This window comes from Vombatus ursinus, unplaced genomic scaffold (genome assembly GCF_900497805.2).
Source record: "Vombatus ursinus unplaced genomic scaffold, bare-nosed wombat genome assembly UNPS02008216.1, whole genome shotgun sequence".
NCBI lineage: Eukaryota > Metazoa > Chordata > Mammalia > Diprotodontia > Vombatidae > Vombatus > Vombatus ursinus.
In genome coordinates, this window is record NW_020947994.1 from 278,213 (window position 1) to 303,116 (window position 24,904).

General features: G+C 38.7%; 1 protein-coding gene across 1 annotated transcript in view; it reads right to left on the reverse strand.

The window, feature by feature from the left end:
* The window catches only part of LOC114034138 (1-phosphatidylinositol 4,5-bisphosphate phosphodiesterase epsilon-1-like), a gene marked incomplete at its 5' end in the record, with an annotated part of 125,605 nt that overhangs the window by 35,529 nt on the left and 65,172 nt on the right, over window positions 1–24,904 (reverse strand). The window contains 2 exons of the mRNA XM_027849740.1: window positions 9,267–9,554; window positions 12,905–13,036. Of these exons, the coding sequence (XP_027705541.1) occupies window positions 9,267–9,554; window positions 12,905–13,036 (420 nt within the window). The remainder of the gene's footprint in view (window positions 1–9,266; window positions 9,555–12,904; window positions 13,037–24,904) is intronic.

Genomic DNA, 24,904 nt, shown 5'->3' on the forward strand with positions numbered 1-24,904 from the left:
AAAACCACTCCAGTATCTTTGCCAAGAAAATCCCATGGACAGTATTGGTGTACTTTGGACCATGAAGAGTCAGACACAACTGAATGACTGAACAACAACTTTATTATTATTATTAATTCCCTGATTATTTATTGCAAAATTAAATGTATTTACGACACAGAAGTAACTACATGGTTTTGCTTATCTCCATGACTCCTTTTGAGTCTTTTTTTTGTGTACTTAATGTAGATCTGTTGTTATTATAGTTGTTTTTAACTCTATAGCTGCAGTTATAACTCATTTTTTTACTCCAGACATTTAACTACATAGCTAATCCAATGTATGATGTTCCATATGTATCACAAAAATATGTCTAAGAAAAAGTTAGATGATACCTTAAGAACTTCATATATTTGCTTAAGCTCCCAGTTGCAACGTATGGAGTGATACCACAGTACTAAAATGCTTTTATTTCTGGTTAAATTTTTAAAATGAATCACAATCACACATGACTCAAGGAACTACACAATCCACTCAGTCAGGAACTTTTGGCATTCTTGTGGCTTCTCTTGGGATTTCATGTCCCAGCTTAATAGGCAATATTGTTTGATGGGCTGTTTGGTTATTCTTTAATTATTACTAGGTCCCTCCCAGCTTTAAATGCTTATTTTATAGTTTGGGGTTTGTCTTTGCACAAGAGAGCAGAAGGTTTATGAGCCACACATGACCAATGTTCCCCCTGATTTTTCTAGCTATGTTCAGAATGAATTTCTAATGTGTTAACTCTTATAAAGGTAAGATGCAGATATACACTGCCAAATGCAACAAAAACTCTGTAGATGCTGTATTCATGCATGTATTATTTGAGCTGTTGATGCACGCCCCCAAACTCCTAAAACAAAACAAAATAGGATAAAACCACTAATGTGAGAGTGATCATTAATGATGATTTTAGATTCCTCAGCTATAAAATGGGATAATAAAATATTCACCTCTCTGGGTAGTAAGAGACAAATGAGACAATGGATGCAAATAAAGCCTTCTATAAAGTGCTAAGATTGTCATATCAACTCTGTCACAATAAGAGCTAACATTTATAAAGAACTTCAGATCTATTATTTCTTTGACCTTTGCAAAATCCCTGTAAGGTAGGTGTTATCATTATCAACTCTACTTTGCAGATAAGAAAACTGTCACTTCATTTTCATTCATGGTTCCTCTCCCACAATGATGACATCCCTTTTTGGGGAGCAGGGGTGCTGGGAAAAACCATCTTACACCTCCCAACCATTATCCTCATGAATACAATGTATTTAGGGCTTTGGTTGTGATTGGGGGTACACTTACACATTTGATCTTTTTAAGGCTTCACATATATCATAATAGCACTTTAAAGCGCTTACAAAGTGCTTTAAATCTTTTATCTAATTTGGCCTTTGCAACAACTTTGTGATGCAGAAAAAGAGACCCAGAAAAGTTAGGCAATGTGCCAGAGGTCACACAGCTAGGAAGAAGCAGAGCGAGGGTTCACATTCAGCTCTTCTGATTCCAAATACACAAAGCTTTTTCCACTCGACTACTTCTCAGTTATGCACCACTCTAGAAGTGGCGTACTATCTTTCCTATAAGGCTCAGCTTCCTCCTTTGTAAAACGAAGGGCTGGGCTCTATTTCCTCTGAAGGTCTTTCTACTTCTAACCATCCAGGACTCTCAATAATGATGCTCAGCCCTAACAATGGATACTAGTATAAAAATCTCTTCCAATCCTGTTTGTGAGAAGCCAGCTGGAATAAGGGCTAGGTTCTGGAGCTGGTAACAGAAAAGCTTCTAAATCTGTTCTTAATAAATTCAGTTAACAAATATTTAAGTGCAAGGCACTGTGTGGAAGTCATTGGGTTAGGCCCTGGGCCTATAAAGAGGAAAAGTAAGAAAGTTCCTGCCCTCCAAGGGCTTAAAATCTAACAACAACATAAATAATACTAGGCAGAATATGCTAAGGTCAAAAGATGACCACACTCAAATGACTCCCTAATTGTTTGAGGGGGAGCCAGCAGCCACCTTGGGCAGTATACATGGATCATCACCACCCCTAAGGACAACTCAAAACCTACACCCTGCCCTCTCCGTAATGTCACAGATGGGTTCTCATTTGAAGAGGAGAATCAGGGCATCTCCTTCTTACTATCTTTGCACCCAAATTCGGTAATTGGGAAGCTAATGCAAGGAGATGCAGTTTCAGGTTCTCCTTGGTGAGGGACCTCTGCATATTGCTGTAGGCATATTATTACAGGACCAGAAACTGAAAGCTGGACCGGACTTGAGAGATGACCTCGTCAACTCTCTTCATTGTACAGATGAGGAAACTGAAGCCAGAAAAGGTTAAGGAATTGATGCAAGATCACATGTGGGGCTTTGGCAGTTGAGATTTGATCTCAGCCACACAGAATGGAAGAGAAATGGGCTATTTTGTTTTATTTGCAACCTGGTATCTGTGAACTTACCTTTAAAATATTTTTATAATTTTACTTCAATATTATTGGTTTCCTCTGTAATATTATAGTTTTTTAAAATGCATTTAAAAACATTATTCTGAGAAGGATCCATGACTCCAAAAAACCATAGGATTCCACGTTAGGCACCCTAGAACTGGTAGGATACTTTGGAAAAGATCAGCTTTAGTCTATGCCCACAGAGATCCTCAGTATGCTTTTATATATTCTCTTAATTCCTGAAGTAACCCTAGGATTCTGTGGGTCAGCTAGGACTTTGTGTAACTTAATATATTACAGGGTTGACTAGCCTATGGTATTCCATAATTGGGAAGTCAGATAGCTACTGGGAAATGTCTATTGTTACTCCATGGGATATTTCATGGAGAGTAAATTTGCTACCCGCTAATAAAGGTTTTTCCAATATCGCTATGTTTTTAGACTAATCATGTACATAGAAGTTGATTTATCATCTGGTAGAAAAAAAAACCTGAATGAAGAAATCTTAGGGCAAGGTCCCACCTCTGTTAGTGACTTCTCACTTAATTAATTTCTGTATCATTTTCTTCATATGGAAAGATGCTGCTACTGATACTTTCACTGTAGTGTGGTCTGAGATTCAGAAAGAGAGCAAAGCTAATTCTTTTTAGAGTAAGGGAGCTGAAGCACAACCTCACTGTATAGTTTTCTGGTAATATAAGAAAGGCAGGGAAGGGGTAATTAATTGTTCCAGTTCTGACCACAAGCAGAGTGTCTTTGTTGGGAGTCGAGGTATGACCACTATTCTCTCCAATCCATTCTCCACACAATTGTATTCCTAAATAAAGCACAGTTCTGACTGTTACTTTGCTTCTCAAAAAATTCCAGGGGCTCCTTATCCACACTAGGAGCAAATATGGACCCCATTTGGGATTTCAAATTCTTTCTGACGTGGCCCCATCTACCTTTCCAGACTTATTCTACATTGCTCCTTTTCATATGCCCTGCAGTCTAGCCCAGATAGTTGTCTTGGTGTTCTGGCAGGTAACACCCCATCTCCCAACTCTGAGTCTTTGTCTAGCCTTTCTCGTGTGCCTGGAATATATTCTCCTCATCTCTGACTTCTAGCATCCCTGGCTTCCTTCAAACCTCAGCTGGAGGGCCACTCTATTCCTGAGCCCCCTAGCTGCTGCTACCTCCTGTCAAATTATATTTATTTTGTTTATACTTCTATGTGTACTTATTAGAGGCCCCATTAAAATGTAAGCTACTTGAGGGCAGACTCACTTTTGTCTTTGAATCTCCAAAGCCTAGCAAAGTGCCTGGCATGTTTTAGGTGCTTGATAAATGTGGCATGGATGGAGGCTACTCAAAAATCGGGATTCTCTTGTTCTGTTTTCCAATAGCTGTTTCCTTGGCTGAAGAGAATGCTTATCCTAGGGCATACTGGGTCAGTTGTATGGAGAATCAGGAAGATGCTAAGATAAAACTTCTAGTAATTTTCTATACATAAATGGATTCAGTGTATGTGAAGTGTGCTGGATCCATTTGGGAAGAAAGAACATCCAAAATAAAATATATTTTCCCTTCCTAAAAATATAACTTTTTTCTAGTTAAAGTTTATTTAAAACATTTTAGAGTTACAGCTAAGGGTGCTAATAGGTAAAGTATTATAATCAATCCTGAAAACTAGAATGTATAAACCAAGCCCAGAATCAATGCCAAAAGATGTAAGAAATAAAAAAAGTAAATATTTTGTCACATATCAAATTCACTTTGATAATAAAATTCCGTAAGAGCAAAAATACATGTTCTCTCTTGACATATAGTAAGTTGTGAATAAAGTCATGCTGATAACATTTTCATGAAGCCATGACTCGATGCTAGGATTCTGTGGCAGAATTCTGATTCTAAGTTATTTTGACTCAGTTATATAGTGACACACTATAGTTTAATCCAATTGCACATATGAGTGCTAAGTATCTTTGCTATGTGTGCATTATCAAGGAATAGTTTGAGGTTTTAGTGAGAGTTATATTTTTTGAGGAAAAAGATAAGGAATATAGACTAGGGCTGTGATTTTACTGGCAAAGGGATTCCCAGGTGAGGAAATCCCCTCTATATCTGCAATGTATAGTCTCAGAGAGTTGTCACTTTCCTAGGATCATGTGTAGTTGTGTGTGTGGTTTGTCCTTTGTTCTCAAAGAGGACCATGGCATCAGGAAGATGTTGCCATGACTTGCAAGTGAGCTGGATTTAAGTGAGGGAGGACTATGCAAAGTCACCAGCCTCACTTTCTTCTTCAGAGTCATCTGGGTCCAGTGGCAAGATATCGATCAGGACGACTGGAGATGGCCCTGGATGTAGGGGAAAACAGTCCTAATTACTGAATGGGTGTTGCCTCAGTCAAAGTAAGAACCTGGAAAGGCCTTAGCTTAAAAAGGCCTAGGATCATATGGCTACTATGTATCAAAGAACCATGTTGCCTCATGAGGAAAAAAATGTCACAAAATGTCTAAAAATGTTCTTATTATGAAGAAATACACATGTGCATGTACATATATGTATGTATTTTTTTAGATCATGGAGAAAATGGTGGAGAGCCCTGATAGTAAAAGTTCGCTTGGAAATAAGATGCTTGTCCTCCCAAGAGTGATGGTGCAGAGAGGCTAAAGCTCTCAGGGTCAGAGGAAGAAGAGAAGAGAAGGAGAAGTTCGTGATTCCCTGCCCAGGGCCCTGAGGCAGCTATCTGTAGACGTGATGACAAAAACAGGAAGTGATTATGCCCCTGAAGTATATTATAGGCCACCTAAGGAGAGAGGAAATAGATGAGGAATTGAGGAACCTGACCACACATCTGGTACAGAGGCATGATAGGCAGTGATAGGGAAATTCAATTATCTACACGTTTGCTGCAGCGAGTTTTCTGCCAAAAGCAGAGGAGGCAATACATTCTTGCCTTGCCTCCAACAGGGGTAGGAAATAATAAGGTGAAATTTTATTTTGGGTCTGATTCTAATTAGCTAAGAGGAACCAGTTTCTAGATGGGAACTAGGGTGAAATGATGGCTTTCTTCTAGAGTTAATGATAGAAAAGGAGTAGAAATCTGGGCATAGTCTGAAATACATGTTAGATTTTGGGAAAACAAGATTTCAAGGGGTTCTGAGAAAAGATAAGCAGCATCCTATGGACTAAAATGTTACAGGCGAAGTCAGCCCAGGAAGGATGTGAACAAAAATACATAATATACTTAAAAATGAAATTCTGAACACACAAGGTGAAACAATTTCATTTCTGAGGAAAAGAAGCTTTGCCTGAAGATACCTATGTAGATATATAAGGGCCTCAGCCACGAACTTACATTTTTTAAAAAGTATTTGATGGAAGCAAGGGCAGGTGATAGAATTTTACTGTAGGGGTGTAGTATGGCCTTGTAAAAACAGTCAGGAATATGAATGTTCAAAGTGAGGTGAGGCTGCCAGAGGAAATGAGGGATAATAAAACAGCTGTGCATGTATGTGATTTTTGGGAAGAAAAGGAAGCTCAGGAAGAGAGCTTCCTTTCAGGGCAGCTAGGGGGTGCAGTGGATAGAGCACTGGGTCTGAAGTCAGGAGGACTCGAGTTCAAATCCAGCCTCAGACCAAACACTTGACACTTACTAGCTGCGTGACCCTAGGCAAGTCACTTAACCCCAACTGCCTAAAAAGAAAAAAAAAAAGAAGAAAAAAAAGAGAGCTTCCTTTCCTTGTAGTGGGTGGGACAATGTTAACTGACAGGAGTGTGAGGGCTGGGCTGTTCAGTTGCATTTTGCTTGTTTTCTCTGCTAAGAAAAAACAAGGGTCAATGGGGACTTGATCCCCAAGATAAGTGAGGTCATTGCCCTTGATGAATCCAAGTCACCTGCCCCCCGAGGAACCACCTCCTCAGGTGACAAAAGAGCTGGCAGATGTGATTGATGTGTTTTGTGGAAAATGGGGAAGGCACCACAAGATGAGAGAAGGGAAAATTTTGTCAAATTTTCAAACCACGGAAGAGAACAAATTCTGCAAACTACAGGCCAGTGTACTTGACTCCAGTGCCTGGGTAAATTCTGGAACGGATCATTTAAGAGATGAATAGTAAACACTCAATAAGTGAAGGGATAATTACATGAAGCTAGTGCAACTTCATCAAAAACACAGCATCACAGACTAACCTTTTTTCATTTTTTGGAAGGGTGACTAACCCGGTAGATGAGGGCAATACCACAGATATTTACCTGGATTTCTGCAAAACATCCGATAAAGACAGATATAGATTGGCTAAAAGTACAATTAGAAGAGGAAAATGCTATGAATATAGACTCCTGAGATCTTAGTGAGGCTTTTGGTACTATTTCTGTGGAAAAGGTATAGGTACGGATTAGATGAGACCACAATCAGATGCATTTAGAAATGTCTAAATGGTCACACTCAAAAGTAGCTGTTAATGTTTCAATGCCGGCATGGCAGGAGGTCTCCAGTTGAGTGCCCCAAGGATCCATGTTCTTCCCTGTGCTTTTTAACATTTTTGTCATTCACTTGGATAAAGGCATAGATCGCATGCTCATCAAAATCAACAAAATTTGTGCAGATGACACAAAGCTGGGAGAAACAGCTTACCCACAGGATGACTGAATCAGGATTCAAAAGGATCTTAAAAGGCAATGGCTGAATCTAATAAGATGAAATTCAATAGGAATAAATGTAAAATCTCATATTTGCATTAAAAATAAATTTCACAAGTACAAGATGGTTAGCAGTTTATTTTTAAAAGATCTGGGGATTTTAGTGGACTGCCAGCTCAATGACAAGTTAACAGTGTGAAGTGACCACCAAGAAAGTTTACACAATCTTTGGCATCATTAAGAGAGATGCAGCTTCTAGGAATAGGGTGGTGATCATCCCATTACACTGGCATTGTAAAACCTCATCGGGAGTAGTGTGCTAAAGTCTGAGTGCTAATTTCCAGCACAGGGCAACCAGGTAAACCAGCAGTGAATGCCCTTGAGGCTGAAAGACCAGGAGACGTTTGGCCTAGAGAAGAGTCCCAGAGGGGATGTGATAGTTGTCCTCAGGAGCTGAAAGTTTTCATATTGAGGAGAGAGTAGACTTGCTCTGTTTGATCACATAGGGTTGAACAAGGAGAAATGGGTAGAAGATGCTAAGAGGACAGTGTAGGCTGAGTGTCAAGAAAAATCTTCCTAACAATGAGAGCTTTCCAAAAGTGGAATGACCAGCCTCAGGTGATGATGGATTCTCCCTTCTCCGATGCTCTCCAGCAAAGATTGGATTACCAAGGTATGTGGCAATGGGGATTCTTTATCTGTATTGGCTGGGCTGCTTTGGGGCTTCTCTGGCTTTTCCACCATATGTGTTATCTTCCCTCATTAGAGTGTAAACTCCTTGAGGGCAGGGACTGTCTTATTTAAAATTTTGTCTATTCACTTATTTATTTTTAATTTATTTACTTCCCAGTGCCTGGCACATAGTAGGTCTCTTCCAATTCTCAAATTTTGTGATTCTGTCATTGAACCTGGAATCTAGGAGCTTATAAAAATTAATATGCACAAAGAATTTTAAGCATCATTTGTTATTTTAAGTATCATGTAAAACTGGCAAAAATGTCTCCTACCACTCATTCCTTAATTTATAGAATGTTTTATTAACATTATCAAGAGCACAATGACTACTTCAGTCTCCAATGTAATCAACAAAAATGGGCCTACCTAGAAAAAAGTTTGATTGCATATCCAGAATTTACTTACTGCAAGCATGACACATCACATAAAGGCATCAAGGAACAACATGTTTTCCATTTGTATTCATGCAATATCAAGAGACTAGACAAAGGTGCCCCAGGACAGTGGGTGGGAGATTAAAGGGAGGACACCAAGTTGCTCATGATGAGAAAGCAAGCATGCTTTGTCATCTCTCTTACCGCCACACTGATGGGATCACAGATCCACCGTAGTCTGGGAATATGATGTCTCCCAGGACTACTGTGATGAAAGCATTTGTAAACTTTAAGATGCTACATAAATGCAGGGATTCTATTAGAGGGGATTGGGATGGTATGAGATTCCTACCTGACAAATCTCTAAAAATAGGACCAATACTATCTGTCTCCAGTGGTTTTAGGAATAAGTATTCTTGGAACAGGGATCAGACCCAGACAACTACATGTGGGCCTTTCCATGATTCTACAATTTCTCTTTGATTCTACAATCACACTTGAGCTTAACACCAAAGATTTATCCAAAATATCATTTCCCTCTACTATAAGCCAGTGTCTTCTCACCATTTAATCAATCAATCAATCAACAAGCATGCATCAGGTGCCTTCGATGTACCTGTGCTAAGTGCCAGGGATATAAAGACAACAGGGAAGCACTCCCTGTCCTCAAGCTCTTGCAGGGGAGACAACACACACATCCATAACAAGCACAGACAGAATTCAGATGAAGCTAATGCGACTGAGTTTTGGAAGAGAGGGGACTAATAGCTGGAGGGGAAGGGGAAGGAGGGGATGGGGTCAGGCAAGGCTTCATGTAAAGGGTGCCTGGTCTGGGTTTTGCAGGAAACCGGAGATCCTAAGAGGGAAAGCACTCCAGGAATGAGGGGGAGTGAAAACACAGGGAGCTAAGAGACAAAGTATCACTGTGGGCACCGTGGCACTCAACATTTTATGTTCATTCCATCCCCTTGCATCCTGCGCTGCACTTCATCTATTTATGTTTACAAACTAGGATCAAACAGAATCGGTAAATACAGCAGTCACACCGAATCCGTCCAGCCTTACCGTCTGTTTGGTAGTTGAGCGCGACCAGCTGTATCCCATGCAGCCAGAACAAGAGGGGGTTGGGGTTGGAAGAGTCAATGCGTGTGGCAGCAGGGTATGTTCTCAGCAGCTGGCAGGCGGTGTGCTGAATCAGCTTCTGGGAATACCGGCGGCACAGTCGCTTGGCAGCATTCTCATTCAGGGATGAAATGTGGTAGCATTTTGGCGTCCTAATGATAGCGCTGAGTGACGGGGCTGTGCTGAGAGAACAGACCTCTTCCCAGGTCTGCCGCATAACATCAAAGGAACCTAAAGCCCCACAAAGATCAGAACCACAAACTCAAAAACTCTCTCAGAAGAATCCATTTGAATGACAGTGTGAAATCATAACTGCCCAAGGCTCACACGAAAAGAGTCGCAGAAATTTCCAAGTCAACTTAGGTTCTTCTTATGCAGGTATACTGGTTTGTACTGTGACGCCATGACCCTGTCCATACTGAGGGATGTAATGCTCTGTTATTGCTTGGAAAGTTGACGGTATATGTATTTTGTGTGTGTGTGTGTGTGTGTGTGTGTGTGTAAACCTAAATTCGAGTGAACTATTCCCTTGGCCAAGGAACATAAACTATGATTTACTAATCTGAGAACAGGGAAGTAAGTAGCAGAGGGAAGTGGGTGTGGAGAAGGTGTCAAATATTCATTGGTTCCACTCACTTATGTGAACCTTTATTAAGCACCTAATGTGTTCAAGGTATTGTACTGGGTGTGGGCTTATACAAATTAAAAAAAAACCATACCAGTCACTGGCCTCAAGGAGCTCACATTCTACTAGGGGATACAACATTAGGAAGAGATAAGGAAATACAAGATAATTCATGGAACAGCTATGACAGGGTTCTTTTGGAGGCCTAAGTCAAAATCCAGGGCATATCATTTATCTCAGCTATGCCAAGGAACTAGGAAGCCAGGGCGTCCCACCAAGAACTCCAATGGAAGTCTACTGGGGGCACAGTTTTGAAAATCAGGTCTATTAGGATTGGGGACCAGAACAGGGTCTAAAAGCTGAGGGACAGGCATCATGGAAACCTGACCTTAGGGGAAGGGGGGGGGAAGGAGATGGAATGGAGGGAGAGGAAGACAGAGATGAATACCTACGGGGCTAGTCTCCTAAGGAGGACAGAGAAAACTTGAAGAGATAAGGGTAGGAAGTCTGAAGCCTAGGGGAAGATGTTAGAAGTCTATTAGAATAGGGTCTTCTGGGGGCAAGGAGAGCTCTTCTGTGAGTCATTGTTCAGTGAGAAAACTCATGAGGAACGTAACTGACTACAAGGGTTTTGTTGAAAATCCAGCAGATGTGAAGTCCCTATGCGGACCTACTGGGGAGGAAGAGTAGGGGAGACAGATAATCCCTGCCATCCTGGAGGCTCCATACTTACAGCTAAGGTTGGAGAATCATATTCTAACCATTGTGCCAGACAAATCTACTTCAACCAGATATCTAGAGCTTGATGCCACATTTCACGCCAGAAAGGAGTGGACAGGTTAACTAAGGACAAGATCTGGAAAAAAGGAGAGCCAAACAAGGAAAAGTAAACCAAGAAAGATTGAGGGCCGGGTTCCCGAGAGCTTGACTATCTGTGGGACTTCTCTAAAATTGCTCTTCATTTTCTGTTACTATTTCAGGCCCCTGGATGTACAGGAGATATGACCAAGAGGTAAGCTTGGGTAGCTTAAAAAGGTTAAAAGATGATGACTTTGGAACTTCAATTGTAAGTATAATCCTCATCAGTTCAATTCAATTTAACTGCACAAGCTTCATCCCCTTCTCTCCTCCAATATGAGCTTGCAATCCTCTGGACTCTATTCTGACTCAGTTTTCTTTGGGTCTCTCTCCAGTCTCCAGCGTTTCTACTTGCTCCCTTTTATAGGTCCAGGTTGCTGCTCAGAGCTATAACGTGATAACAATATAATATGGCATGATAGAATATAATGCCAATATTCAACCAATGAGGATGTTATATACTTACCTAGGAGACAAATTCAAGTCCTGTGAAGGAGGCACACTCAAAGTCCCTACAAAAGGTCTCATCTTTTAACCTTGGTGATTTGCCAGACTCATCCAGTGTTACATTCTCTACAAGTTTTCCTGCAGTATTTGTAGTAACCTCTACTAAAGTTCTACTCCAATAGCTCATTACGGTGTGACTGTGACCTGGGTTCTTTTAGTCTATGCCTGTGGAGTGTGAGCTTTGGGAGGGCTTATTAAACTGAAAAGGCCTGGTGACAGACTTGCTAAATTTGGAGAGAGACATCATTGAAGAGTAATTCTTATTCTTATTTTTATTTTCTGGTTTCTGGCAACTCATGAAATTCATTGGGGGAGGCAGGGAGTAGAAAAGGACGGATGAAGGGAGAGCCCATGCTGGAGAACTAACAGAATTTTCAAAGTGTTAAAGTAGGCCCTCCTAGTAAAATCCTTAAAAAACCCAAAAAACTAAACTAAAAAAACAATAAATTGCTTATAAAGAGCAAGGAAGGAGAGATGAAAAAAGACTATATTCTCTTCTTTGGGAAAAAGCAAGTTGGAAAGCAACTAAGAGGGGCAGCTAGGTGGTACAGTGGATATAGAGTGCTGGACCTCGAGTCAGGAAGACATCTTCGTAAACTCAAATCTAGCCTCAGACATGTACTAGCTGTGTGACCCTGGGCAAGTCACTTAACCCTGATTGCCTCAATTTCCTCATCTGTAAGATGAGCTGGAGAAGGAAATGTCAAACCATTCCAGTCTCTTTGCCAAGAAAACCCAAAATGGAGTCACAAAGGGTAAGGCACAACTGAAATGACTCACCAACAACACAACTAAGAACTAGAGTAAAAACGTTAGCAGTGAGAAATCAGTAGGGACACAAATGAGCTAAGTCTGAGGACCTGCTGATGGAAGAGAAATGGAGGCCATGAGGTACAAGAGGTCGTTGGTGCCACAGTACAAATATGTATACTGACTAAACAGAACTTTGCTTTTACATTCTGAAGTACACTTTTACTCTGGTAGGAGATTTAGAATAATTCCAACAAGCTGCAAGAAATACAGTAACCAAAAGTATAAGGAGTTTTTTGTTTTGTTTTGGCCAAATGTCACGAAATGCTTTGCATTTAGGTTTGTTTGAAATAAACTTTGAAGTAGTTGTTCAATTTGGATAAAATTTGGTATATTAGTAAAAAGCATCAAAATACAACTTGAAGTCTATTTATGGGTTAATTTGTCATCTTGAAGAAAACGGTGGACAATAAAAATGTTCAAAATGACATCTTTTGGGGGGATTACACGAAATGAGGATTATAATTCACAAAAGAACCACTAGGGTTTTCTTTAAACTGAAAGATTTTTCTGATGATGTCTTCAGTAAATACTGCTAAAACATCTCTGGTAAATTATCATGACTCTCAAGAAATTAAAATTGCAAAATGGTGGTTTTTTTGCAATATGAGTACCATTTTACTTTTTTTTTTGCTTATTATTACCCAGTTACAGTAGGCTACATGAACATTCATTACAAAAAAACAATTTAAACATTCAAGTGAAGATTACCAACAGGAAAACATTTGATCCATCCAATATACAGAATCAAGCAAAGATATTGGTAAGAAGCTGACTTTACTTTTTCCAGATGTTTTGGTATATGCTGCTGTCTCCCCAGGGCTTAATCTGCCCGGATTGTTGCCAAAAATGGACTTCCTGCTTTTCCTTTCTTTTCCTCTGCTAGAGCCAGATGGGTTTAAAGTCGACAATCCTGTTCCCATAAAATTAGAATAAATAAGCCAAAAACTGCAAGCAAAGGAACTCAACATTTTCCATCACCGTTGATGTTTATTTTTAAGCACTACTACTCCCTTGTAATATAATGTGTAGGGCCTACTAACATTTTATTTTTTAGTAGCCTTAATAACAGTATTGAGTCCAATTATAAGATTGCTCTTGCCTTGATTAAAAAAGAAAAGTTGAAAGAAAATGCATAGTCATTAGAGAATGGCCAGAAATACTACATATGCTAATGTCAAAATAACACACTAACAATGGTCTAACAGAAAAAAAAAAGATGTACAGAGAACTGTTATTTGGGGAATCATTACCAAATGAATGAATTATTTTGTTACTGATTTTTTTCTATCTCTTTCTGGCATAATCACCTTGTTTGATATCACAGACTCAGTCAGAATGGCCCTTATCTGCCCTGGACCCAAACCAGAATCTCCTCTATACCACACCTGACGAGGTCATCCAGCCATTGTTTGATGATATCCAATGTGGAGGACCCCATTACCTCTGGGAGACAGCCCACTCTAACTGGAAGTTTTTCTTAATAGAGAACATAAAAGTGCTTCTTTGCAGCTTCCACTCATTGCTTCCTAATTCTGCCCTTTGGGGTCCAGAACAAATTTAATTCCTTTCTTCACATGACAGAATTTTGACATAACTATCATCTTCCCCCTCCCCCTGCTTTCTCTTAGCCAGGTTAAATACCCCTACTATACTGTCACATGTTTCCTGGTTATTTAAGGTGACCTGGGAAGATCTCTGCCCCAAATAGCCCCATTAAAATTCCATTATTGGAAATCTATTCCTTAAAATTAAATCTCTTTGAATGGTCCTCTTTTAAAATGAAAACAGAGTAGTACACTTGGGAGTACCAGGAATTCTTCATTCTGAATGAGTTTGTTTCCTTCATGATAGTAGAACCAAGATGAAGTGGGTTGTTTTTCTTTTGAGGAGCCAGGGATTATAGTATGATCATTGAAAGCACAGAAAACGTAAAGGAAAGGGGAGGTGGAATCTGATGAAGACAACCTTCTTTTCACAAAAGTTTTAAGTGATTTACTTAGGTGACAGATCTGGGATTTGAACCAACAATACTGGTAGCATTGTGTTGAATTAGTCAAAAATTCTTTTGGTATGTTTCTTCACATCAATGTTCTGGCAAATGCATATATACCAATATAGAAAGACTAATGCTTATGTTTTTTATTCATTAGTTACTAATTCTGCCAGATAGTATTGTAATACTTATGATTAAAGGTCATCTTTTTTGAGAGAGAAAACTTTTCTAGAAGACAGTACAAATGACACTTAACCAAGCTTCCTAATTAATAGTGTGTTAGTTTTTTTATAAGTGTACCTTTCTTTACACAATAGATTATCCCTAAAAGTTGTGTGCATATCAGATTTTTGTGAACTAAATTTTATTTTCCTACTACATGCTAAAAGAAAAACAATGGTTTTCATGATATAGAAAACAAGGATGCAAGGCAACTTAAAAAAGTCAAACTTTTTTTTTGGTCACAAGTATGGCTTTCTAGGTAAGTTATAACCATTCATCACTATATATCCCATCTAGTCTTTTGGTTCAAAGTCACCTTTCTTTTTTCTTCAAACTCAATTGTCAGAAACGTTGCTCTTAAATTTGCCAAGAGCATACGCCTATTCTTTTCAGCTACTACTGGGTATCTTCATTTAAGACTGACATTTAGTTTGTCTTGTCCCCTAACAAAAGTACATCCACAAGGATGCAAGGGTGATTGTTGTCTCTTGATGGCTGGGGTAGGTTTGGCTCATCTGCCTGGGTTACAACGCCAAGGAGAGGAGCACACAAAGAAAAGTGTCAAGAACAACTACTTTTACTTCTTTCAGACAAATTGGCTCGTCAGCTCTGAGGTCTGAGAATGCATTGTAGCACAGTCCTGATCCAACAGCTCTGACAGTCTATCCTTGTGATTCAAATGGCTCATTAAAAAACCATCAGTCTGCCAACAAAGCATGGTTTTTACTGCTGTAGGATTTCTGGGCTGCCAAGAAAATTAATGTTTATGCTGAAAGAATGGGCTAAAACTTAAAATGAATAAGCCACGATATCCTTTTAAATGATGTAACTGGAGCCCTGGAGCCACAGGGATACTGCAGATGGCACACCAATCAGTCTGTAATGGGCTTGTCTCCAATATAACTACACCCTGCACTTCACCCATCATCACTCAATATACTCAACTCTCCTCCCTCCCCTGCTAGGTTCTGGTAGCCAAGCCCTTCGGGACAATAGCTCTCTAGTCATGACCCAAGCACCTACACATACACAGGCAAAATTCTATTCTCTACCCATCTCCCAGATTACTTTGTAGGCGTGGGGAGTATCACGGGTAGTAAAGAGCCCTACCTCTACCCCTTTTGCTTTCAGTAAGCTAGAGTGGGTCAGACATGGTAGGGATGGAGTGAGATCTACACGTCATTCAGCTCTTACTATATTATCTTTCCCCTTACTACTGTTGAGGAAACCACTACTCTTCCAGTCACTTAGCTTGTAACCTTGGAGTCATCCTCAGCTTCTCACTCTTACTCACTCATATATACAATCAGTACCCAAGTCCTGCTATTTCTAGCTCGACAACATCTCTTGGATATTGACTCCTTCTCTCTACTCACACAGCCATCACCCTAATTTAAGCTGCTATCACTTCTCACCTTCACTACTGCAATAGACTTTCAGTCTCCCTCCCTTAAGCTTTTTTTCTCCAATCCATCCTCCAATCCAATCCATTTGGAGGATGCCAAAGAAATTTACCTCATGTGCAGAACTTGTTGTATTGCTTCCCTTCTCAATAAACTCTAGTGGCTCCCTATTGAATCTAGGCTCAAATATTTCATCTGTATCTCATTACTCAAAAATTTTCTAATTTTATGCAAGTTTTATAATATATAATAATTAGTATAGTGTACATGAGTATAATTTACAAAAATACACATATTTGAAGTACATGCTCAAACTTATTTTTATTAATAAGGATACTTAATAAAAATATTTGGAGATAATTACAGAATGAAATTAGGTAAGGAAGTTTGGAGAAGTCAAAGAATGTTTCAAGGATAAAGCATAATTTGAATTGGTCCTTAAAGATAAATTAGCCTTATAGAGGCAAAGAAGAGAAGGGTAAACACTCAATCCTAGAATGAATAGCAAAAACAGAGGCATGCAAGCAAGAATAATAGGATAATTATTCTTACTGGGGGACAGTAAGGAGACCTGTCCGACAAGATTGACTGTAGTCACTTGTGAACAAGACTGAAGAGATGGGCCAGGGCCATTTTATGGAGGATATGAAAGTCAAACAGAGGGGTTTAGACTCAATATTATATACAATAGGGGACCATCAGAGCTCCTTGACTAGCAGGGTGAGTGAATGTTTTAGGGTGATTATGTTGAAGTCATATTAATGACAGAATAGTAACTAGAGTCAGGATCACCAATAAGGAGGCTGTTGTAATAATCCAAATATGAAATGATGATAGCCTGGACTACAGTAAGGGGGAATAAAGAAAGAAGTACAAATTTGTGAGATATTTCAAGGAAGGAAACAAGAAGACATGGTGACAGATTAGTTAAAGGGGAAGAAGAGGGAAAGGTCAAAGACACTAAACGAAATTTGCTAGACTATTAGACTAGAAAGAGGAGAGGGCAAATGACATAAATGAGATATAAAGGGTAACTGGTTTCAGAAGGATGACAAATTTAATTTAGGATGTAATAATGATTTGGAGTTTGCAGCAAACTATGATAATAATAATAACAGCTAGTATTTACGTAGCACTTTCACATTTGTAAAGTCTTTTGCATATGTTAACTACATAATCCTCAAAATAACCCTGTAAAACAGATACTATTATCATCACATTTCACAGGGATCTGAGGTTGAGAGAGTTTAAATTATTTGCTTGGGGTCACTAAGTGTTGAAGACAGTATTTAAACCCAGGTTGTCCTGGCTCCAATCTCTGCCCTTTGCACCCCATAGCTGCCCTGGCCAAGCAGAGATGTGCTGTTGGCAGTGAGAAATCTTGATTGGAGACAAGGTAGTAACTAATCTGGAGACACACATTTGAGAATCATTCATATGGAGGTGAACTGAAATAATAAGAATGAATGAGTTTACCAAGTAAGTGAGCCAGAGGGAAGATTAGGAAGAGAAGATATCAGAAACATGGGGGACATCACAGTGGGAAGTAGAAGGAATAGAAACAAATAAAGGGAAGAGAGAAGACGCAATCACAAAAGCAGGGGCAACAGTAAAGTAAAATTCCAGGAAGCCAAGGAAAGAAAGTTTTAAGAAAATATAGAGTCAAATATTACATAGGATCTGAGACGAATGCTGAATAAGGGGGGGTATCCATCAGATTAAATAAGTAGGCGGTCATTGGCAACCTTTAAAAGTTTAGGTTTAGTGGAGCAATAGAGAAGAACCTTGACTGAAAAAGATTAAGAAAGGAATGTGTGGAGAAAAAGTGGGAGATGAAAGGATAGATTACACATTCTAAAAATTTCTTTGAAAAAATGGAGGGTGGGTGGATATTGAAGAGTAGTTGTGTTTTTAAGATATATGGAACATTAACAAAAGATGAAGAGGAAGGTAATTACTAAAAAGATTTGGCAAGACCTTCAAAATTAACTTAACATGTATTTCAGTGCTCAGTGATATCAATGCGAAATTGGACATGGGAAGGATGATGAAATGTGCATTGGAAAAAAATAGTCCAGGAGTAAGGAATAAGAGAGGGCGAAAGCTTTTAGACCAGAAAGAACCCTTATGGCTATATATCATTAATAATTTCTTTGAGAGGTGGAAAACTCTGGATATGGTGAATACTATCTACATCATGAAAGTATAATTAATTATAATCTACGTAAGGAAAATAATGACTATCAGTGGCGGAATAATTTCCCAATCAGTTGTCTGCATATAGTCAATCCTTTGAGTTGTTACAGCAAAAATCAAAATCAAAACCAAATTACAGTTAAAAAAAGTAAAAGATATGATGTGTAATTGAAGGAATTCCACCCTAAGCTATTTATTTATTATTGAATTTTTTTTCTGTCATCAATTTCATTGACTGGTATTTTCTTATTTTTTTAAACAATATTTTATTTTTTCCCCCAATTACATGTAAAAACAAATTTTTAACATTCATTGCTTTTCTTTAAAGTTTTTAGTTACAAATTCTATCTCTCCCTCCATTCTTTACCCCTACCCTGCCATACAGTAAGCAACCTGGAATAGGTGTAATCATGTAAAACATTTTCATATTAGTCATTTTGTGCAAGAAGACTCAAAAAAGAAAGGAAGGAAGAAAAAGAAAAACACTATGCTGCAGTCTGTATTCAGATGACATCAGTTCTTTTTCTAGATGCAGACAGCAGTTTTCATCATGATCCTTTGGGATTATTTTGGATCACTGCATTGCTGAGAATAGACAAGTCATTCACAGTTGCTCATCATACATTACTGTTACTGTGTACAATGTTCTCCTAGTTCTGGTAACTTCACTTTGAATCAGTTCATGTAAGTCTTTCCAGGTTTCTCTGAAATTATCTTGTCATTGCTTATACCACAATAATATTTCATTACAATCATATGCCATAACTTGTTCAGCCATTCCTCAGCAGATGGACATCCCCTCAATGTCCAATTCTTAACTAACACAAAAAGAGCTGCTACAAATATTTTTGTACAAATGGGTCCTTTCCTCTTTTTTTGATCTCTCTGGGATACAGAACTAGCAATGGCATTGCTAGATCAAAGGGTATGTATGCACAGATTTATAGCTCTTTGGGCATGGTTCCAAATTGTTCTCTAGAATGGTTGGATCAGTTTACAACTTCACCAACAGCACATTAGTGTTCCAGTTTTCTCACATCCCTTCCCTTTCTGTCACATTAGCCAATCTGATAGATATGAGGTGGTGCCTCAGAGTTTTTAATTTGCATTTATCTAATCAATAGTGATTTAGTGCATTTTTTCATATAGCTATAGATAGCTTTGATTTCTTTTTCTGAAAATTGCCTGTTCATATCTTTTGACAATTTATCAACTGGGGAATGACTTGTATTCTTATGAACTTGACTTAGTTCTCTATATATTTGTGAAATGAGGCCTTTATGAGTGATACTTGCTGTAAATTTTCCCCTAGTTTTGTTTTCCTTCTAATTTTGGTTGCATTAGTTTTGTTTGTTCAAAAACTTTTTAATTTTAGATAATCAAAAGTATCCATTTTACATTTTGTTATGCTCTCTATATCTTGTTTGGTCCTAAATTCTTCCCTTATCCATAAATCTGACAGGTAAACTATTCCTTGCTCTCCTGATTTGCTTATGATATCACCCTTTATGTCTAAATCATGCACCCATCTTGACCTTATTTTGGTATACAGTATAAGATGTTGGTCCATACCTAATTTCTGCCCTACTGTTTTCCAGTTTTCCCAGCAGTTTTTGTCAAATAATGAGTTTTCATCTCAAAATCTTGGACCTTTGGGTTTATGAAACACTAGATTACTATGGTCATTTACTACAACGTACTGGGTACCTAATCTATTCCACTGATCCACCACTATTTCTTAGCCAGTACCAGATTGTTTTGATAATTACCACTTTATAATGTAGTTTGAGATATAGTATAGCTAACACCTAATCTATTTAAATCAGCTGTTGAAGTTACAAAAATGGAAATGGATAAAAGAACAGATGTTAACACAGACTATCACCATTTCCAAAGTAAATTTAACTGATATGAATCAATAATAAAAATAAGGAACACAAAAGAACTTATAAAGCGCATTAGTGGGAGACAGAGCTAAGGTGGTGATGTATAGGCAGCAACTCAGCTGAACTCTCTCAACATTCCTCTCCAAAAAACTTTAAAATAATGCCTCGAAACAAATTCAAGAGTGGCAGAACCAACTAAAGGTCAGGGTGATATATTCTTCCAGCCCAAGACAATTTAGGAGGTTATCAGGAAAGCTCAGTGCAGACTATGGCAACACCAGCAGCAGGCCTTGGAGGCAGCTGCCACAGTGGCAGCAGCATCTTTGGGAGCTCTCAGTCACAGATGTAAAGGGGTCAGACAACTGGTCAGAAAGAGATTATAGGAGACCCTTTGCTGGCACTGGGCACAGAACCCTGTTGCAATACCCATATGCAGTTCCAGGATGGAAGGGAGTGGTCACTCACAAGGGAGTAAGGGCCTTGCTCTCAGTTTCAAGGAAAGAAGGAGCACAAATCCTCGCTACAACAGGAGAGCGAGGGCCCATGTCACAGTTCCAGAGCCAAGAGGAGCAATGGCACTAGCAGCCACAGTGGAGTAGGGGCCCTGGGTGAAGTAGCAGGGTGGGGAAAATGTTTGTGGTCATTTACAAGGAAGCAAGGGACCTGACTTTAGTTCCAAGGTAGAGAGGAACACTAGTGCTTGTGGCTACAGAAGAGCAGAGGACCTGGTTACAGTTCCAGGGCCAAGAGAAGTACTAGCACTTACAGCTGCAGGGGAGCAAGATCCTTCCTGGGAAAAGACCAGAGCACAAGCAGAGGAGTTACCACACCTCTCCTTGGCTCACACCACCTTGGAAGCATCAAAAACTAATGGACTCCCGGAACTAGCTCTGAAAATAGCAACATGAAAAACTGAAGCTTGGGACAGTGCCCCCTCCACCCTGGGATCAGTCTGACTTTAACATAAAGTTAATAGTCAAGAAATGGGCTGGAAAAATGAACAAACAATAATGAAAAGAAACTGACCATAAAAATCTACTATGGTGACAGGGAAGATCAATATACAAACTCAGAAGAAGACAAAGATGTCAAAACAGCTACAAGCAAAGCCTCAAAGAAAAATATATCTGAATCCAAGTTCAACCAGAATTCCTAAAACACCTCAAAAAGGATTTTTAAAAAATCAAATAGAAGAAGTAGAAGAAAAATTTGGAAAAGAAATGAGAGTGATGCAAGCAAATTATGAAAAGAGAGTCAATGGTTTGGCAAAAGAGGAACAAAAAAATACTGAAGAAAGTAAGATCTTAAAAACAGAACTGATCAAATGCTAAAATAGACATAAAAATTCACTGAACAGAACTCTTTAAAAACCACACTTGACCAAACAGAAAAAGAAGTACAAAAATTTCCTGAAGGAAAGAACTCCTTAAAAAGCAGAATTGGCTAAATAGGAAAAGGAGTTACAAAAGCTCACTGAAGAAAATAACTCCTTAAAAATCAGTTTTCGACAAGTAGAAGCTAATGACTCCAGGAGACATCAAGAAACTCAAACAAAGTCAAAAGAATGAAAAAAAAACCAAACCAAAAAATTTGAATTATCTCACTAGAAAAACAACTGACTTCAAAAATAGATCGAGGAGAGATAATTTAAGAAATATTGGATTACCTGAAAGTCATAATAAAAAAAAAAGAGCTTAGACATCATACTTCAGGAAATTATCAATGAAAACTGCTCTAATATCCTAGAAACCAGAAGGTCAAATAGAAATTAAAAGAATCAACCAATCACCTCCTGAAAGAAATCCCAAAATGAAAACTCCCAGAAAAATTACAGCCAAATTCCAGAGCTCCCAGGTCAAGAAGAAAATACTACAAGCAGCCAGAAAGAAAAGAAAAAACATTCAAATATTGTGGAGCATAGTCAGGATCATGCAAGGTTTAGCAACTTCCAAATTAAAGGAGGGGTGAGCTTGGAATATGGTATTCCCAAAGGCCACGAAACTAAACTTACAACCAAGAATCTACCCAGAAAAAATGAATATAATAGTTCAATGGAAGGATCATGCATTATGAGCAGGTAGAATTTATATAACGAATGCAGGACTGGTTCAATATTAGGAAAACTGTCAGCAATGTCACATCAATAACAAAACAACAAAAATCATATCATTATCTTAATAGATGCAGAAAAAGCTTTTGACAAAATACAACACTCATTCCTATTAAAAACCCTAGAAAGCATAGAAATAAATGGAGCTTTCTTTAAAATGTTAAGTAGTATGTATCTAAAACCATCAGCAATGATTATCTGTAATGGGGATAAGCTAGAAGTTTTCTCAACAAGATCAGGAGTGAAGTAAGGATGCCCATTATCACCACTATTATTTAATATTGTACTAGATATGCTAGCTATAGCAGAAGAAAAAGAAATTGAAGGAATTAGGATAGGCAATGAGAGAACAAAACGATTGCTCTTTGCAGATGATATGTTGGTATACTTGGAGAATCCTAGAGAATCAACTAAAAAAACTAGTGGAAATAATTAACAACTTTAGTAAAGCTGTAGGATATAAAATAAACCCACATAAATTCATCAGCGTTTCTATATATTACCAAAAAAAAGTCTATCAGGGAGAGATAGGAAGAGAAGTTTCATTTAAAATTACTACAGACAGAGGGGAAAATGAGGCTGGTGACTTTGCACAGCCCTCTCTCACTCAACTCAAAGTCAATTGCAAGTTAGAGCCAAGATGGTGGGGTAAGAAGTAAGTTGCTCTCACCTTCCCTCGTTGATCTCTGAAAGCCCAGAAAATATCAACCTAGTAAAAACCCTGAGCCAGCAAAAAGACAGGGCACAGCAGTTTTGTACCCCAGGAAGCTTGGGAGATTAACGGGAAAGGCCCCGCTTGCTTGAGGGGAGGGGAGCAGTACAGGACTGGAGGTGTCCCAGCAAGCCAGTGACAAGCCCAACCTCAGGATACTGGGGGAAATCCTGATACCCAGGTTGGTGGAGCAGGCAAGTACCAACACCAGGACCCCCGAGAGCCTCAATGCAGGAAGGGGAACTGGTAGACGCCAGCTTGGAAAACCACCATGGGTGACAGTATTCTCCAGCAGTGAAATCACCGAGTGCCTCAACATAACTCTGGGAAGCACAACTCCAGAAGGCAAAGCTCCAGGCTGACAGAAATCCACCAGCATTGAAACATCCCTGTGCAAAGCCTAGGCCAGTAGGAGTCAAACATTCAAGTGTAAGGCCCTGGTGAGCAGGAAAAGAATCCTGGACAAGTGCCCCCTTTGCTCCAGCAAGAGAATTCAACATTTTTTTTTAAAAGTCAGGAAATAGGCAAACACCATGAACAAAAAGCAGAAATGGAAAATAATCACAGATTTTTATTTTGGGGAAAGGGAAGATCAAGGCACAAATTCAGAAGAGAACAACATTGTTAATATACCCACATCCAAAACCTTAAAGGGGAACATGAACTGGTCTCAAGCCCCAAAAGCCTTCAAGGAAGAGCTCAAGAAGGATTTCTAAAGTCAAATAAGAGTGGTAGAAGAAAAACTGTGAAAAGAAATGAGAGGTATGCAAAAGGGAGTCAATAGCTTGGAAAAGGAAAGACAAAAATTAACTGTAGAAAACAAGTCCTTAAAAAGCAGAATTGGCCAAATGGAAAAGGAGGCACAAAAACTCACTGAAGAGAAGAACTTAAAAAGTAAAATGGGCCAAATGGAAAAGAAGGTACAAAATCTAACAGAAGAAAACAACTCCTTAAAAATTAGAATGGGGCAAGTGGAAGCTAATGACTCTATGAGAGAGCAAGAATCAGTCAAGAAGGAACAAAAGAATGAAAAAATACAAGAAAACATAAAATACTTCATTGGTCAAACAACTGACCTGGAAAATCGATCCAGGAGAGACAATTTAAAAATTATAAAAACCATAATCCTACAATATGTTGTTTACAGGAAACACATTTGAAACAGAGAGATACACATATTATTAACCATGATGAGAAAAAGAGCCTGGACAACATCCTTCAGCAAATCATCAAAGAAAACTGCCCTGAAATCCTAGAACCAGAGAGTAAACTAGTCATTGAAAGAATCCACCAATCACCTCCTGAAAGAGATCCCAAATTGAAAACACCAAGGAATATTGTAGCCAAATGCCAAAATTACCTGATCAAAGAGAAAATACTGCAAGCAGTCAGAACGAAACAATTTAAATATCATGGAACCACAGTCAGGATTACAAAGAAGCTTACAGCTTCTACATTAAAAGATCGGTGGGCATGAAATACAATATTCCATAAGATAAAGGAGCTTGGATTACAACCAAGGATCAACTACCTAGCAAAATTGAGCATAATCTTTCAGGGGAGGAGAAGGACATTCAATGAAATAGGAGACTTCCAAAACTTCCTGATGAAAAGACCAGAGTTCAACAGAAAATCTGACCTTCAAATACAAGACTCAAGAGAGGCATAAAAAGGTAAACAGGAAAGAAAAAACAAAAACAACAACAACAACAGCATATTATTAATAAGGGCAAACTGTTTATATCCCTACACGGGAAGATGACACTTGTAACTCAAGAACTGTCATGTCATTATGACATTTAAAAGGGGGTATACTTAGACAGAGGGCATGGATTTAAGTTGACTTTGATGTGATGGTAAAAAATCTGAGTAAGTGGTGAAAAGGGATTGTACTGGGGGAAGAAGAAAGAAGGAGGAAGATAAGGATAAATTATATCATACGAAAAGGCATAAAAACCAAATACAATAGAGGGAAAGAAGGGAGGGAGATGAGCATTGTTTGAACCTTACTCTCATCAGATTTGGTTCAAAGAGAGAATAACAATCAGTTAGGTATAGAAATCTAACTTACTCTACAGGAAGTAAAAGAAAAGGTAGCGGGCTGATAGAAGGGAGGGCAGACTGAGGGAGGCAGTGGTAGAAAACAAAATTCTACTAAGGAGGGAAAGAGAGAAAGGAGAGAAAAAAGCATAAACGAGGATGGAGAGGAAGACACAGGAAGTAATCATAACTGTGAATGTGAAGGGGATGAACTCT